The sequence below is a fragment of the Protopterus annectens genome, chromosome 8.part0 (assembly GCF_019279795.1).
Source record: "Protopterus annectens isolate FY-2018-M chromosome 8.part0, PAN1.0, whole genome shotgun sequence".
Taxonomy (NCBI): Eukaryota; Metazoa; Chordata; order Ceratodontiformes; family Protopteridae; genus Protopterus; species Protopterus annectens.
Window position 1 is genome coordinate 488,731,472 of NC_056741.1, and position 18,069 is coordinate 488,749,540.

Sequence of the window (18,069 nt, forward strand, 5' to 3'; positions counted from 1 at the left end):
TGGCAGGCAGCACAAAAAAAAGCAGAGATAATGACAAACAAGGTTTTTCAAAGGAGATGAAATCAAGGCTTCATACAACATTTTGTGAAACTATGAGTCAGCCAGATACAATGCCAGAAGTAGCATCCCATTATCACAATTCAGTTAAAGGGACATTAGTAAAAGGGAAAAGAAATAAGGAAAAGATGAAGTATAACAGCTGTGTGTACCTGGATAATGCGATCGCCTTCTCGAATTCGTCCATCCTTAGCTGCAATACTGTCAGGGTTAACCTGCAAAAGAAAGAGATTGAAAAGCCTTAAAAGCAAAGTAGCATTACTGAGCTATATGCACATGCATGCCTCTTACATATTTCTGTTGTTGCCCATCCAAACATTCACTCATGCTGCAGTAAAGCAAACATGCTACCCATTTGGAACAGCTTTTTTTTCATCTGGAAGTCCTATTAAACTATGCAAGACTAATAAGTCTCTGCCATGTCTATTGTCACATTACAATAACTTTTTCTAAAGTAACTCTGGAATAACAGTGGCAGTATAATCATATGGATGATAGTAGATCTGAGGTATTAATATAACAAGAGTGTTTTATATTGTCCATATATGGATTTAATTGCTGCCATCTTTATTTTCATACTGTGTAAACTCAATTTGCTTAATTATATGAATGCACATGGAATCATTCCTGAAAAATAACTAATGGTGCCAATTGTCTGTTTTATTTTACAACATAGCACAGATAATTAAAGAAGTAAATACATGATAAATTATGGAAGCAAGTGCCTGTATAGTGAAACCAAAACAGTAAAATTCAGTACAAAAAAAGAAGTATAGCACACCGGTTTATTCAGATTCAGCACTCCACATCCTTGATTTCACATCCACATTTCTGAACCCTATATAATGAAATGTATTCCTGCATTTGTCATTTCTGAACCCTATACAATGATCCCTATTCCTGCATTTCTCATTTCTGAACCCTATATAATGAAATGTATTACTGCATTTGTCATTTCTGAACCCTATATAATGAAATGTATTCCTGCATTTGTCATTTCTGAACCCTACATAATGTACCCTATTCCTGCATTTATTTCTGAACCCTACATAATGAACCCTATTTCTGTATTTGTTCTTTCTGAACCCTACATAATGAACCCTATTCCTGCATTTCTCATTTCTGAACCCTATATAATGAAATGTATTCCTGCATTTATCATTTCTGAACCATACATAATGAACCCTATTCCTGCATTTGTCATTTCTGAACCCTACATAATGAATTCTATTCCTGCAGTTGTCATTTCTGAACCCTACATAATGAACCCTGTTCTTGCATTTGTCATTTGTGAACCCTACATTATGAACCCAATTCATGCATTTGTCATTTCTGAACCCTACATAATGAACCCTATTCCTGCACTTGTCATTTCTGAGCCCTACATAATGAACCCTATTCCTGCAGTTATCATTTCTGAGCCCTACATAATGAACCCTATTCCTGCATTTGTCATTTCTGAGCCCTACATAATGAACCCTATTCCTGCAGTTATCATTTCTGAACCCTACATAGTGAACCCTGTTCCTGCCTTTGCCATTTCTGAACCCTATATAATGAACCCTATTCTTGCATTTGTCATTTCTGAACCCTATTCCTGCAGTTGTCATTTCTGAACCCTACATAATGAACCCTCTTCCTGCATTTGTCATTTCTGAACCCTATATAATGAACCCTATTCCTGCATTTGTCATTTCTGAACCTTACATAAAGAACCCTATTCCTGCATTTGTCATTTCTGAACCCTACACAATGAAACCTATTCCTGCATTTGTCATTTATATGCAGTAGAAGAATAACTTAATTCATATTTTAATCTGCTACTAAAGTGATTTATTTGTGGTTAAATATAGTTTTATTTTTCAGCACAAGGCTTTTGTTAAAGAATCAAAGGTATTGGAAGATGGATGACTTCCATCAAGAACATAATTTGGATGGTGATTTTCAAAATATTTTGGCATATGTGTTTTTCCTCCAGGCATGTTATTTCAGTTATTTATCTGTTGCAGAACACAGTTCATATCCATGAAACAGTCATACTGAATACAGTCAGTTATTTGTCTGTTGCAGAACACAGTTCATGTCCATGAAGCAGTCCTACTGAATACAGTCAGTTATTTATCTGTTGCAGAACACAGTTCATGTCCATGAAACAGTCATACTGAATACAGTCAGTTATTTGTCTGTTGCAGAACACAGTTCATAGCCATGAAGCAGTCATACTGAATACAGTCAGTTATTTGTCTGTTGCAGAACACAGTTCATAGCCATGAAACAGTCATACTGAATACAGTCAGTTATTTGTCTGTTGCAGAACACAGTTCATAGCCATGAAGCAGTCATACTGAATACAGTCAGTTATTTGTCTGTTGCAGAACACAGTTCATAGCCATGAAACAGTCATACTGAATACAGTCAGTTATTTGTCTGTTGCAGAACACAGTTCATAGCCATGAAGCAGTCATACTGAATACAGTCAGTTATTTGTCTGTTGCAGAACACAGTTCATAGCCATGAAACAGTCATACTGAATACAGTCAGTTATTTGCTTCTGCAATAGTTTATTCAAACATTCTCCCTATTCTTCATTAACAACAGGTGCCACAACAGAAGACATTGGTCATCACATCTGTTTGCACAGGTCAGAATGGTGCTAAATGACAGCACCCTTTTTTGTGACAACAGCTACTTCCCTACAGTAGCCTGCTGTCCGTTCTATTCCTTTTCTTCAAAGAGGACAATCTGGTCATCTACAGTTCCCCATTTGATTGCGTCTCCCAGGAGCATGAGCCAGTCTCTGGGACATATCAATTTCTAGATCATTTGAATGAACTATCATATTAATGGCAGCTACTGGCATAAACCTCATAGGATACTAGGCCTTCATCTTAATTGTGACACAAGAAAATTACCATTTTCACCCATGCCACAAATACACAATGAGTCTCACATGCATTCAGTGAGGAATCATCTTCTCTGCTTTTTAATTTCTCCAAATCTTTTGGGTTTCTAATACCATGGTGGGAATGAACCTCATTCCTAAATCAAAGTATGATTAAAGTTCATGAAATTAGCATTGTTTCACTCTCTGATGTCAGCCAAAAGTGCTCTTCATGGCACCTGCAGTGTGCCAGTAATGACTCTTTCTGCAATTTATATGGAGTTATATGTATTGGTAACAATACATAAATGCAATTGTAGATTATTTTTTATAATACCTGTTGCTCCTACTGCTATTGAAACTATCTGAGTATCTTTCTTCCACATTGCTCACGTTTCTGCTTGCAAATCCTGATATTTTATGACTTTGTGTCTCTCTGTACCCAGGACACTGTAGTCACAGGTTGTGGTGATTTTAATGATCAATAGTACTTTTGTCTTCTTTTCATGGACTGCTATAGCCAGTATTCTAGCATCTATCTTAGGAACTGTTGGCAATGGGTAATCCCATGTGATGTAGACTTCATCATTTTCTATGATGCTTAGTGGCACATTTCCAGCATTTTTCAGCCACTTCAACACCATAATGTTTGCACAATCTCTAGTGCACCAGTCTAGTCACATTATTATGCTTTTTAGTATACAGTCCTTCTGCCATTAGTATGTCACAACCAGCAACGAGGTTTGTGACTGTTTCCAATTTGGCTTTACAAAACCTACATTTGTCTGTTTATCCCACATGTTCAAGGAACTTTGAAAACCAAGGTGTACATAGCCCACTGTCTTGTGCCTCCAATATTAAACTTTCATCTCTTGGTTTGAAATCACCTTTCCTTAACCATTCCTGCATTTGTTCCTGATCAACATGAGGTTCTTCCAGAAGTTTCTATACTTGCAACTGTATTTATGCATTTTCCACATTTCTTGCTTTGTCATCCTGTCCTTCACCTTATATTTTTTCTTTTGTTTTTTTTTTTTGGCACATTCAGTTGCCGCCTGGTTTTTATCTACTTCTGGTTTGATTTCCATTCCTGCTTGACGTTGATATGCTTCTGCTAGATTAAGCAGAGACGTCATCTTAGATTTATTCTCCTGATATTTCAAAACTTTCACTGTGTTTGGGTTTTGTGAGGTCAGCATACATGTGTGGAGTCCTACAATTGCAGACCTATGCATGTAATCAATTTCAAGGAGGCCCACCTCTACTTCAGAATGGGGAATATATAATCTTGGTATGCACTGATTTTTATACATCGTTTGGTGAGCATGAAGCATCCTTCTTGTTTTCTTATCTAATCTATTTAACACATGTTGGGGCCAGTCAATCCCACCAAAACTGTAAGTTAGGACGGGAAGAGCAAATTTTTTTATAGCTTGGATTTTGTTCCTAAATGTCAACGCTGTTTTTAGGATTAATTTAAGTCTTCTGAAATATACCTTACTAAGTTTTATTCACATTTGTTTGTGTTTTATTGTTGATCCTTCATCGATTCCCAAATATTTATACTTTCCTTCTTGCTCAAGTTCTTTTATATCACATTCTTGTCCCAAACTGATGTTTTCCTGGTGTTTCAGTTTTCCTGCTTTAAATGTTGCCTTTGCATATTTATCAAGACCAAATGACATTCTTATATCATCTGAAAAAGTTTTGACAACTCGCAGTTGTGCTTTCAGTTCCTGATCTGATGAGCTATACAGTTTTAAATCATAGACAAAAAGATGATGAGAAGTCTTTACACTTTGTTGTTTCCTAGGAGCCAAATTACAGCCATGGCCTAAGCTGTTAAGTAGACACCTTAATGGGTTAAGGGCAAGTCAAACTAGCAGTGGTGACAAAGAGTCACCCTGGAATAGCCCCCTTTGAATTTTTATCCCTGGGATAATAATTTGTCCTTTATCATGGCTTAATTGGAAAGTGGTCTGCCACTGTTTCATGGTCACTGTAATGTAGTCGATCATTGTAGCGTGTACCTTATACATTTTTAAGCAGTCTTTTATCCATGAATTTGGGATACTATCAAATGCTTTTTTGTAGTCAATCCATGCCATACTTAGATTATTTGCCTTTTACAGATCTCCGCTATGACTATATTTAACAACAAATGATACTTTGTTCCATATGACTTTCTTTTATTGCCCTTTTGTTCTACTGCCATAATTGAGTTTTCTTCTAAATGGCTATAAGCTCTGTCGGCACCAATTCCCGTGTACAGTTTATACGTCGTTAGAAGGCAAGTTATTGGTCTGTAATGTTTAAGGTAGCTTGCAGGTTCACTCTTAACTAGGAGCTTTGTTTTTCTTGTTGTTAGCCAGGTTTGTGTCTGTTCAGGGTTCACATATAAATAATGCTTACTCCTGGCTAAATCTTCGTGCAGAGATGGCAATACTTTTAGCCAAAAGTTAAGTACTGCATCTGGACCTGGAGTTTACAAATTAGAGGTTTTTCTTAACTTTATTTCAATCTCTTTGGGTGTTATTTCTCCAAAATGTATCTATTTCTTCTTTTTTTGGTTGTCTTTCAATTCCTTTTACCTTGTTTCCCAATTCTCTATAAAACATTTTTGGGGCAGCCATAAATTACTTATTTTGTACTTTTCCTTTATATTTATCTTCATATCTTCTAAGTTTTTCCACATGTGCTGAAATTTTTAATTTGTCCTTTGCTATAGTGCATGATAGATCCTGGTCTGTTGTAATACTGTGCCATGCTTTTATCACATCTATCTTTCTTAGTATTTTTGGTTCCCTCTTCTATAGTCTTCTAACAGTGACACTTCTTGTCTTAACTGCTTTATAGTTTTCTCTGTTCAATATTTCCATGATGGTATTTAATTTCTCCACATCCTTTCCCCTCACTAACCTGTGTTTTTGTGGTAGATCTTTATCAATTATTAATTTAGCTGCCCAGTAATATATTCTGTTTATTTCTGTTATATTGCATGGATCTCTATGAACAGTCCTAATTACTGTGTTCATTTGTTTTATGAGACTTCTGGCGTTTTGGGTTTTATTAACCTTCTGCAGTCTATTTCTTTCATTGATCTTGATATATCTATGTCTAGTAAATCAAACAACTCCTCTCTTAGCTCATTTCTTCCAAACTGAGGGCACATCCCTTGTTTTCCATTTCCTGCGGGCATTCTATAGGTTCTATAGCATCTTCCCATGGCACATTCCCTTCAGTTTCATCATGTGCCATCCGTTGCCCTGTCATATGGGAACTCACTGGCCTATCACTCCTCAACATTGACTGCATCAGAGTTTGCACAGTTTCCTGTCCTTCCCTTGCTGTCTAGCTTCAAGTGAACATTTATACTGGTTTCCTATGGAAGGTTCCAAATTATCTTCATATGGCACCTGACCAATTGCTTTCTGTTCACTGGTTTCCCCTAATTTGGATAGACATTACCCTATCCTGTTGTGGTGATTTCTGAATTAGGTCTATACTGAATCCTTAACTTTGCAAGTACACCATAACCTCAATTTCTACTTTTTTAACTACTTTATTCCTAATCTCATTTTTTACCTTTCCTCTAAGTCTTCTTCTTTTTTTTGTATTGTAAAGTTTTCTATGTCCAGATTCCTTTGCCTGTATTTCTCTTCAAATATCTTTGGTGCTGCTGTTTTTGTATTGGTTAGTTTTGCTTTCTCCTTTGCATAAATATTACACCATATTAAATCTCTTTTTCTTTCCCATGTCCATATTTCTTTTTCAGATGTTTCCTGATCTTCCTGCTTCTCCTTACATTGGAGACTCACTCCATAATGCTGTGATGTAACCTGTCTTAGACCTTCTACATTAAATCCTTCACTTCATAGGCACTCCATAACTTTAACTTTTATTTTTTTAACTTCTACTTTGCAATTTTCTTTTTTACATTCCATCTTTGTGATATTATTTTTTATTGCGAAATTTGGATGTCTTTGCCTGTATTTCTATTCAAATATCTTTGGGGCTACCTTCTTTATATAGATTAATTTGGCTTTCTCCTTTGCATAAATGCTGCACCATATCAAATCTCTCTTTCTTTCTTTCCCATGTCCATATTTCTTTTTTATACTTTTTCAAATATCTTTGGTTTTGTTTTTGTATGGTCGTACTCCCTCAGATGCTTCTTTTTCCAAATAGATCAAAGTTTCTTGATCTATATACTGTTTTTCACAAATCCATTGTATTAATGAACACAGAGTTTCATTTGAAACTTTTGACAGTTTTTCTGTGTAAGTATTTCTCTTTTCTCTATTTTCTCTCTTAATCATTTTGTATATCTTGTAACTGGAAATTCTGGGCATTTTGCATAATAGTAACAATACATATATTTTTTCTTATCCTCAATAGTCCACTCTATCATCATTATGGCTCTTCTTTGGCCTATCAGTTTTTGGATTTTTGTGGACTGCTACTTCCTTCTTGAACAGGGGGGGCATCCTCCCCCTGGGCCTGGCCTGGCCCCATTGTAAGAATGTTTCCATATTTTGAGGATTCTACACTGTCATTTTTCCAGTCCTGGCACCAGTGTGCCTACCAGGATCGGGCACTTTTTTATCCAGCTATCTCTTTTAATTGTTGACCTACTTCTGTCCATGATATATGCTATATAAATACAGTCTATATGTCAGTGCTGCCTTGATGAGATTTTGTAGAAAACAGGGTCCACCTCAAGAAGGTACTCACCAAGACTTGAGGATGAATTCAGTTTCAGCAATAATACTCCTCTTTGCTTGCTGACTTTCATCATTGTTAATGTCAAGATGCCACTAGTGTGTGGGTCTGTAATCCTCTTTTCCACGAAGAATTATTCGAATGGATCGTTCACTCCTGTCAAGTGAGTCAACCATAGGCAACCCAAGAATGTTTTTAAAATGTTTTAACACAAATAACTTGGGATGGTAGCTAGAGTGCAATCCCTCAAACCACACATGTTGATCTTCATAGTTCCACTTATATTTTTTTCTCAGCTAGATGAAATCAATAAATAACCTTGATTTCCAAACAGCATAATATTGAGGAGGATTCTGTTTCAATGATGTAATATGTATAAAGGAAAGGCTATACTGTAGTTATTTTATTTACAGACTGAAAAAGAAAGAAGGCTAGAGCTGTAAAATGTAGAGGGATAAGTCCACAAGCTGGTACTAAGCCCTCATTCTTATGCTATTTGACTTTGAGCAGGCTACATCATTGTGCAGTAACTGACATTGTTCCTGAAAGGAAACATTTGTGGCTTGAAGGTTTATGTGGTTGTAGCTCATTAAAGAAAAATATTTTATTTTCACTTTCAGTTCACAGTTATGCAGTAGCCGTATGATCTCCTGTGGTCTGAATGGGATTCACTCTTGTCTCCGGTTCCATTCCACATGCAAATAGATATGCAGAGAGGTGAACAGTGAAGCGTCTAAACTGCTTATGTGGGTGATTGCGGTGTGACTATGCACATGTGTACATCCTGAAATAAACTGGTTTCTCTTGGTGGATTATTCCTTTGTCTGCCTTATGCACACAGACTGATATGACAACAAATATACCCCTTATTCCTAACAAATCTCTTACAGAATACATCTACACCTGCTTTGTTGACTCAAAAGTTATCTACAGAAACCCTAAACAATCCATCTAAACTTTCATGCATTGCAGAAGCTTGTCAGTCTTCAGCTGAGACAAAGAACCTGTAAATAGGGACATATATCTTTAAACTATAAATAGATCTTGTAGTTATCTCTATGGTAATAAGGTGTTATTGCAACTATGTTAGTCAAGTAGAACTAGCACATGCACACATATGGCAAAGTAGCACTGCATTGTACAAGTAGAAATGCGCATGCAGAACCAATCACAGCTGTACAAAGGGATTTTATTTTGTGGTCTACGCAGCACACCCTTTTGGCATCCTTACCACCCTCACTGTCTTCAAGAGATTGCATTGATGACAATTTAATGACAGTGTGCAAACTCACAGACCTTTGCATCTGCATTCATTTACAGATTTTATGTAAACCATGTCCCTGCTGTCTTTTTTAGGTTAGACTAACTATATTTACATAACAAAATAAAACAGAACACTTTGAGAGCTACACTATTTACAAACTATCTATTAAGTGATGAAGGTTATGCATGTATCACAGTACCATACTGCCACAGTCTCTGTAATGTTGAAATGGCTAAATGGATTGCTTAGGATTTTTTTGTAGACACCTTTGTGGCACTCTTCCTTTGTGTTACTGAATCTACCCGCAACTGCTAGCATGACAGTGGTTAAGTAATTTACCATCCCATATCATGAATAGCAGAATACATTTAAGAAGCTTTGCTCAGCCTCTTAATGTGGCATCTTATACCCATATATTTCACATTCATATAGGAGTTTATGTATGGTATGTTTGACTGCACTATATTTTATGCATACCTTAGCTTGCATTTTTTATATACTTTTTCTTTTCCCAATGTGCACTGACAGGCTCTTTTAACCTTACGCAATCTGCATTCAATCTAATGATTCAATTCTGAATGTTGTTGTGAACTCATTTGGCATATAATGCTGTCAGCTGGAAGACCATGACATACGTTCTACTCTTTGAGCTGGGTCATAGCTGAAAAGGGTTAATTGACCAGTCCACTTACCCACAGATAAATAAATAGTAGAGTAGTAGGCCAATAACCCTAAGGGGCCTTTTTACACTTAGCCATGCTGCCCAATACTATTAGGTAGGTATTGGTCTTGTAGGTTTTTAAGGAGGGGGTATATATGACTTGGATAAAAGTGGATGAACATTTACAAGCTTTATCTCTGTAACAGATACATAGGTACCAGACCATGGGTATTCTTATGGGTCATCATCCACTCATCCAACTTTTGCTTGAATAAGTGCAGGGAAGAACTCTGCTTCACATGGATGGGAAGCCATTTTTCAGAGGAGGAGGCCCACACCTGTCCCTCCAGTATGTCTTATTTATGTTACAGACAAGGTTTAGGTGCTTGGATCAGAAATTTCTGTTACTATTTGTTGTTTGCAAAGCAGATAAAGGTGGCAGCATTGTGATTTGTGACAGCATAGATTATAGGAAGAAAGCATACCGACTGTTACATAATAATCAGTATTGGTGTTTGCTTCCTTTGGATGCATTGATGAAGAGGAAGGGGTCCTTATTGAATTTAGAAAGATTTCAGGATGTTTTAAGTTAGTTAGTGTTAAGGTGGTGGGTGGTATGTCTATGGGTATAGGCTGGAAGGTGTTCACTAAGTGTACTTGGATAGGTTCCAGATCTTGTAAATGTACTGGGGTTAGACACCAATATGCAGTCTAGAATTGCACCTTTACTGTTGGTATTGTTAAATCTAGAGGTGATCAAAAGTGATGATTTCAAGATGTATAACTATAGTGATATTGTATTTGACAATGATATTGCTGATGTGTTTGACAAAGGCTTATCCTTTGTCCCAAGTAAAAAAGCAGTACTAGATGACATTTTGATTGATTTAAAGTTATACACAAGAAAACTGAATCTTCAGTTTTGTTTTAAAGACAGTCCCCAAGACAATAGTAACACACACATGTACAAAAGGTTAAGTGTATTTAATCCACCCCTTTGTCCTGTACTACAGACATTCGAAAAATTGTGTGAATATGATATTAGGGAGAAATTAAAAATCAAAAAGAATAATATGAATGTCCTTAATAAAACAGAAAACAACCTGAGTTTAAAGGAGAGAGCATTAGTACAGAATTTGTGCAACAACAATGAATTAAGAATTATGAAACCAGACAAGGGTGGTGGGCTGGTTATTATGAATAAAAACTCACATATTGATAAAATATTTGGTATTCTATATTGCCAGATTAGTCTTAATGAGAAGAATATTATATATAGAAAAGTGGACATATTATTAGGAGAACTCCTCATGAACAGACAAATTTCCTTAGAGGAGCATTTATACATGGAAGTGAAACATCCCAAAATACCCACAATTTTTGGAATACCAAAAATTCATAAAGACCTAGAAACCCCCCCCCCCCTTAGACCAATCGTTGATGCAAAAGCATCTAAAACATACTTTGTTGCTAAATTTATAGACACACAGCTTAAGAATACTCTTTCTAATACTAACTGTATTGTGAAAGTCTCTTGGGACTTACTCAGGAAGATAAACAGAAACATGTATAATGAGGCACTGATTTTTGTAACAATAGATGTAAAAGATTTGTTTTCAGTAATTCCACATAATATTGGCATCAAATGGTTTTATTCATTCCTTTGCCACACCAATTTTACACATGACTGTATTCTTACAATCAGAAGTTTGATGGAATTAATTCTGGAAACCAATATTATAGTTTTTGAAGAGCAGTTATTTAAACAGTGTAAGGGAGTAACTATGGGGGCTATATGTGCTCTTATTTTTGCCAACATTGTTTTAGCATTTTGGGAAGTGGAATATATATTCACTAGTCCCTTTGCAAAATATTGGAGCTACTATGGCCACTATTTAGATGATATAATAATTCTATGGAACAACAGTGAAGACACACTTAAACAATTCTTGGCATTTATTGATGAAAGAACAGACTTCCTATAATTTTCACACATTATTTCACATGATAAAATAGACTATCTAGACATTACTATAAGTAAAAACAACTTGGGCAAATGTTTTGAGATGACCATATTTAGAAAACCTACATATTCTAACACATTACTGCATTTTGATAGTTTTCACCCTGTACATCAAAAGAAGGCCTTAGTAAAAGGACAAGGGGAAAGATTAGCCAGGATGATATCAAACTATTGGGAATTTCTAGATCAAATCAATATACTTACTGATATGTCAGTAAAGAGGGGTTATCCCTCAGAATTTGTAGAAAAAACACTACAAGAAGTAGTCAATAAGAGGGACAATGGACACTTTTTTCCACTGTTAGGTAAGGGTACGGAAATTGCTCATCCAAGTGCTAGGTGCACAGAGCCCAAAACCTTTAACATAGCTGCAATTTTTAAATACAACAAGCAGTTCACAGACATCAGACAAATTATACAACACAATTGGAATGTGTTTAACATTAATAAGGAATATACAGATACAGTGGGAAAAGTACCCAATATTGTATACAAAAAAGACAAAACTTTGAAAAACATGATAGAGAGGTCACATGAGGGGTATTGTGGAAATAAAGGCATGTTTAAATGTGGATTTTGTATGCAATGTCAACACATTATTGAGGGAACTAAGATTGATATTCCAAACTATGGGAAATTTGTATACAAGAAAAAATACTCCTGTAACAGTAAGGCAGTTGTTTATTTAGCAAAGTGTTTTCAATGCCCTAGTTTTTACATAGGGAAGATGATTAATGCACTTAGAAGCAAAATATATCAACACTATTATGATATTAAAAAACAAGACATCAAGAATGTCTTGGCTTTGCACATTAAAAATAATGAAGGACATTATTTTAAGTTTTCCATTTTAGAACAAGTTTCATTAGGTGAAAGAGGTGGACCTCTCAATGACTACCTAGAGGCTAAGGAACTCAGGTGGCAGCTGAGGACCAATGCAACACAAGAACCAGGTTTCAACAGCAATATTTCTATTAGTTCTATATTAAGATTAAAAGCAGAAGGTTATATACAATCATGAATATATATATTTTTTACATATACATGATGTGATTTGTGGTTATTTTTATTGTTGTATTTACGTGGTATATATATATATATATATATATATATATATATATATATATATATATATTATGTTGTGTTGTATTTTGTATTCATGCAACCATGTGCCTTTTAGATTTAATTGTTCTTGTGATGTCATTAATTTATTAATCAATTATTTGTAAGTAAATGGAGAAAAAGGTTTTATGGGAGTGCATAAAAAGAGGGTCAGCTACCTTATGTATGTTATTCTGAAGACGTTTTTATTAAAAACGAAAGCGCTCAATTATACTTTTGTGGACACTGGTTTATTCCTTCTGGTGTGATTTAAAATTTTTTGAGGTTTTGTGGTTTTAAAAATTGTTTACCGGATCCAAAGAAAGCAGACAGCAGTACTTTCTTCTTATAATCTATACTGTCACAAATCACAACACTTCCAACGTTATCTGTATTACAAACAACGTTACTGTCAGCACAAAGTGCCTTTAAACCTTCACATTCCTGACTGCCTAAGTTATCACATTTCTTTGTTAAAATCTTTTGCAGTTCCACAGATGTTTCTCTCAAACCTGATTTCAGTTTACTATCAACTGAATGAAAATCACAATACTGAATCCCAAAAAGACTGGAAATTCAAAATATTGAATATATTTTTAATGCAAGGGGCAAGCCCCCCCTGCTCCCCTCATGTGGGGATTGCCCCCCACTCCCTGCTTAATATATATACCAACTCCAAGATCGCACAACAGTGGAAAAGGGGCAAATTCCATAATTCAATATTTTGAATTTTCTGTCTTTTTGGTATTCAGTCTTTTGATTTTTAGTCATTTGATAGTAAACCCCTGATTTCTTAAATGTTACAACAGTGCCATTGATGGGAGGTTAAAAATGAGATGTTTTGAAATTGAATTGGTCTATTTGAACACTAGTATTATACAAATTTGATATCTGGTACTGAAAAAAAAAAACAGCTTAAGATGAATTTTTTGACATCAAGCTTTAACATCTGAAACTGTTTCATAGTAAGATACAAAAAATCCAGGCACAAAACTCACAACCTTATTAAACTCATTTTCAGATTAAATGTAAGTGGAAGTATTATGCATCAAAACAAGTTTATCTTTACATTTTGTATTTTATATATATATATATATATATATATATATATATATATATATATATATATATATAATATATAGAGATTTACCATCAAAATATTGAAGGCAAAACATTTTTTAAGCAAAACGCTAAACTAAAATGTCATAAAAACAAAATCTAGCCTAAATGTCAAATGTCAGAAACACGACGATCAATATTCAACATACCAGACTTCTGGTTTATAAAGTCCACATGTCCTTGTATGTTTCATGAGGGAAGCCTCCCCTGCACCCTATATATATATATATATATATATATATATATATATATATATATATATGATTTACTATCAAAATGACGAACCAAGATGGTCTGTAGATGAAAAATCAAGAGGGATGTTCGATTTTCTGTGTTGCTGAGCATCTCCATGTTCAAAAGTTCCTATCAGCGAATGCACAGTGCATTTGCTGATATGAACTTGAAGTACTGCACAGAGATCAAGGAACAGTGTGGTTTGGGACATTCATCCCTTTCATAGGTTCATAGGTTGGTACTAGGCTATCAGCCCTAGGGCCTATACAAGCCTAGCCATAACAATTCCCTGGCTATTTCTTCCCACATTATTTACTTTCCTGGACCTCTGTCTAGCAGGGCAACTGACGTGATCCCTGGGGTGAATTTCTTTTCTCCCATCCAATCGTCAAGGTTCCTCTTGAAGAGGTGCAAAGAGGCACTCTGCTTGACATGTATGGACAATGTATTCCAGAGTCTGGGTCTGGGTCAGGAACCTATCCCTCCAGCATGTTTTGTTTATTGTGATGACAAGGTTTAGATCTCTGGAGCGTGTAGCTCTGAGGGATTGGGATTTCTTTAAGTGTAGCATGTCCAACAGCTCTGGGTTTGACATGGCCTTGTATGTTAAGCAGAGATCGCCTCTGAGTAGACGATATGTGACAGAGTATAGCTGGAGTTTTCTAAGGCGGTCAGCGTAGGGCATCTGCTTTAGGCTTGTGATTCTTTTAGTGAGGTATTTCTGAGGCCTTTCCAGTTGTTGCAGATGTCTTGAGAGGTACATACCAAATGGGGCATTGTATTCTGGTCTAATGAGGGATGAGTACAGTGGGACAATGACCTCCTTTTTTCTCGATGAAAAGCCCTTCGTGATGAGGTGTGCCACATAGAAGGATTTCCTGACTGTTGTGGCGATGTGGTTATCGAAGGTGAGACCACTGTCCACCTGTGTCCCTAAGTCTCTTATCACACTTTCTGTGTTTAGTGTACTGCCACCTATATGGTAATTCATGGATACATGTTTTTTTCCTAAAGGGGATAACAATACATTTCTTGGCACTGAGCTTGAGCCCATGGCTCTGGCACCAAGCATCTGTTTCTGTAAGGCCCTTTTGTAGAGTATCCACATCATTTGGGGATTCAATAATGGCTCCCAGTTTGCAGTCATCTGCAAACTTTGTTAGCCAGAGTTCCTTAGTGTTGACCTGTACTTCAGAGAAGTAGATGCCAAACAAAAGCGGCCCCAGGACTGAACCCTGAGGTACTCTACCTGTCACTTGTCTGGAGCTGGATTTGGAGTCGACTACTTTTACAGTGTGGGTTCTATCAGTAAGCCATTTAGCAACCCATTGGGTGATATAGGGATTAATGCCCAACTTAGTAAGTTTATCTATGATTCCAGAGTAGGGGATGGTGTCAAAGGCCTTGGCAAGGTCTAGATAGGCTGTGTGGACCACCTTACCCTTGTCCATGGCTCTGGTGACTGATTCAAAGAAGTCAATCAGGTTCAGGAGACAAGATCGGCCCTTCACAAACCCAAACTGGGTGGGGTCCAGTGTTTGAAGGTTGCCAATGTCTTTGTTTATAAGTTCCATGATAATACGCTCCATGGCCTTGCAGATAAGGCTTGTCAGACTGATGGGACGGTAGTTTCCGGGATCCAAGGTGGATCCCCCCTTGTGGATTGGGATAACTGTAGCTCTGCGCCACTCAGTGGGCAAGAAACCTGAGGTGAGGCTATGATTAAACATGACACTTAGGTGAGGTGGCAGTTCATATTGTAGTTCATGTAGTACACAGCCTGGGATGTCATCTGGTCCCATGGATGCTGTATTCTTGGCTTTAGAGAGTGCGTTTTGTACCTGTGTGGCCGTTATTACTGGAATTTGGCAATCTTCCGGTATTGAGATGGGCCATTTAGGGGGTGAGAGAGGGGGTGAAGTTAGCACTGAATCGATCTGCCAGGATATTGGCAATATCCTTCGGATCAGTATATTTAATGCCATTCTGTTTTAGCTCAGAGCAGATCTGAGCATTGCCATTTAGATTCTTGACATAGTTATAGAATGCTTTGTGGTTGTCTTTGGAATCTTTGGCAATTTTATTTTCGTAACTAGCTTTGGAGGATTTTATGAGGCATCTTAGTTTCTTACTGTGGCTAGTAAGGGAGTTTTTTGCATCCTGGGATTTTCCTATTTTCTGCAAAAGTTTCTTCCTTTTGTTGTAAAGTTTGTTTATGGCAGGGGACCACCAGATTGGCTTCCTTTTTTTGGATGAGAGCATTTTGGTTCTATTTGGGATGGCACGATTCATGCATGAGTGGATGTGCTCGTACAGTGCCTTAGTGTAGGATTCAGCAGATGAACTTTCAGTTCCCGTCTGCATGGGTGTCATGAAGTTTTTCACTTCTGACTTGAGTAGCATGAAGTTGGCTTTGGAGAAGTTTTTTTATGGTGGTTTCTTTACTGGGGGTGGGGGTGGTATGTGGATGTTAAGGGTGATTAGCTTATTGTCAGACCTGACTAATGAGGGGGTGACCATAGGTATGGAGCATTTATTTCCCATGTTGGTAATGACCAGGTCTAGGATATTGGAGCCCCTGGTGGGACTATGGATTAGTTGATCCAGGGTGTTGGAATTTATGAATTCCAAGAACCATTGCACAAAGGTGTTGGGACATGAGAAGTTTTCCCAGTTAATGGCAGGGTAGTTAAAATCACCCAGTATTAGGGTGTTTGGTTCTATCTTAATATTTTCCAGTTTGTTTAGAAAGGTGTAGTGAGAATCTTGGGGTATGGTGGGGGATCTGTAGCAAGCTACAATTTGGATTGCAGTCTTACCTAGTGTTAGTTGCACTTGGAGAATTTCAGACACATTGTGTTGGCCAACTAGCCTGGTGGTGTGAATATCCTTGGTGAATATTGACACTCCTCCACCTTTAGTGTTTCGGTCATGGTTTGGTGGCTGAAAAGTGTGGTAAGAGTTGTAACTTGGTATTGCAGGGGTGCTCTCTGGAGCCTTGAACCAGGTCTCAGTTACTGCACAGATATCGATGTTCTCTATTTTTAGGAGTGCCTCGAGAGAGTGCATTTTGAGGTTTAGACTTCTAGCATTGAGTAGCATTACCTTCAGATTTTGCATGCTTGTACCTGTTATGGTGGTGGTTTTGTCCTTTCAAGTTTGCCTAAAAAAGGCACTATAGGGGTGGCAAGAGCCTTAGCCAGTAACCTGAATCCCAGGGGCGACAGGTGCAGACCATCTCTGGCAAAGCATCGTGGTCTGTCAATCATGTCATCCCAGGCAGACAGATACTGGATCCCCTTTGAATGACACCATAAGCTTAGCCAATTGTTAAAGTCAATCATTTTATCCTTATATTGTGGTATCATTCTGGGCGAAGGCAGGATGCTACTCAGGGCTAGGGTCATACCTGCCTGGGCCACATGATCTGAGAGCTCTTCCATGTCTCTTTTCACGTAGTCCAGGGAGGTACGTCTCAAGTAATTCACTCCAACATGGACAATGACAGAGTCATATTTGTACTTGTTGTGGAGTGACTTGAGTGCATGCATTATGTGGCGGATCCTGGCACCCGACAGGCAGCTGACTGTAATTTTCTCCTTATTCAACCTGGTGAGAGGGACATCAGTGTGCCGGACTATAGAGTCACCTATGACTAAAGTGTTAGGTACATTGTCTTGCCTTAGGGGCTGTTGCTGGGTGGCACACTGGTGTTGTGAACTATTTGACACATTGGTTGTGATTGGTGTTTGTTTGCGTTTCAGCTTCAGAGGTCTTTGTTGCTTGGGCAGGTTACAGTTAAGGGCCTCTGCATATGTGGATTTAGTGTTGCTATATGTGGGTGTTGGTGGCACGGGTTTAGAAGGGCTATGTGTTGCTTGAGGTGTAGTGTGGGTGTTAACCTTCTCCTCTTGACTGTTTAGCACAATCTTGGGTGGAGAGAGCTTTGCTTCCATTTTGGCTATGTAAGTGCATCTCTCACAGGTTGTAGTGTTGGGTGGTAGGAG

The 18,069-nt window shown here is 37.2% G+C and overlaps 1 protein-coding gene across 1 annotated transcript in view; it reads right to left on the reverse strand.

The window, feature by feature from the left end:
* The window catches only part of PDZD4 (PDZ domain containing 4), a 671,734-nt gene that overhangs the window by 279,757 nt on the left and 373,908 nt on the right, over nucleotides 1-18,069 (reverse strand). Inside the window, exon 4 of the mRNA XM_044080016.1 lies at nucleotides 210-272. Within this exon, the coding sequence (XP_043935951.1) occupies nucleotides 210-272 (63 nt within the window). The remainder of the gene's footprint in view (nucleotides 1-209; nucleotides 273-18,069) is intronic.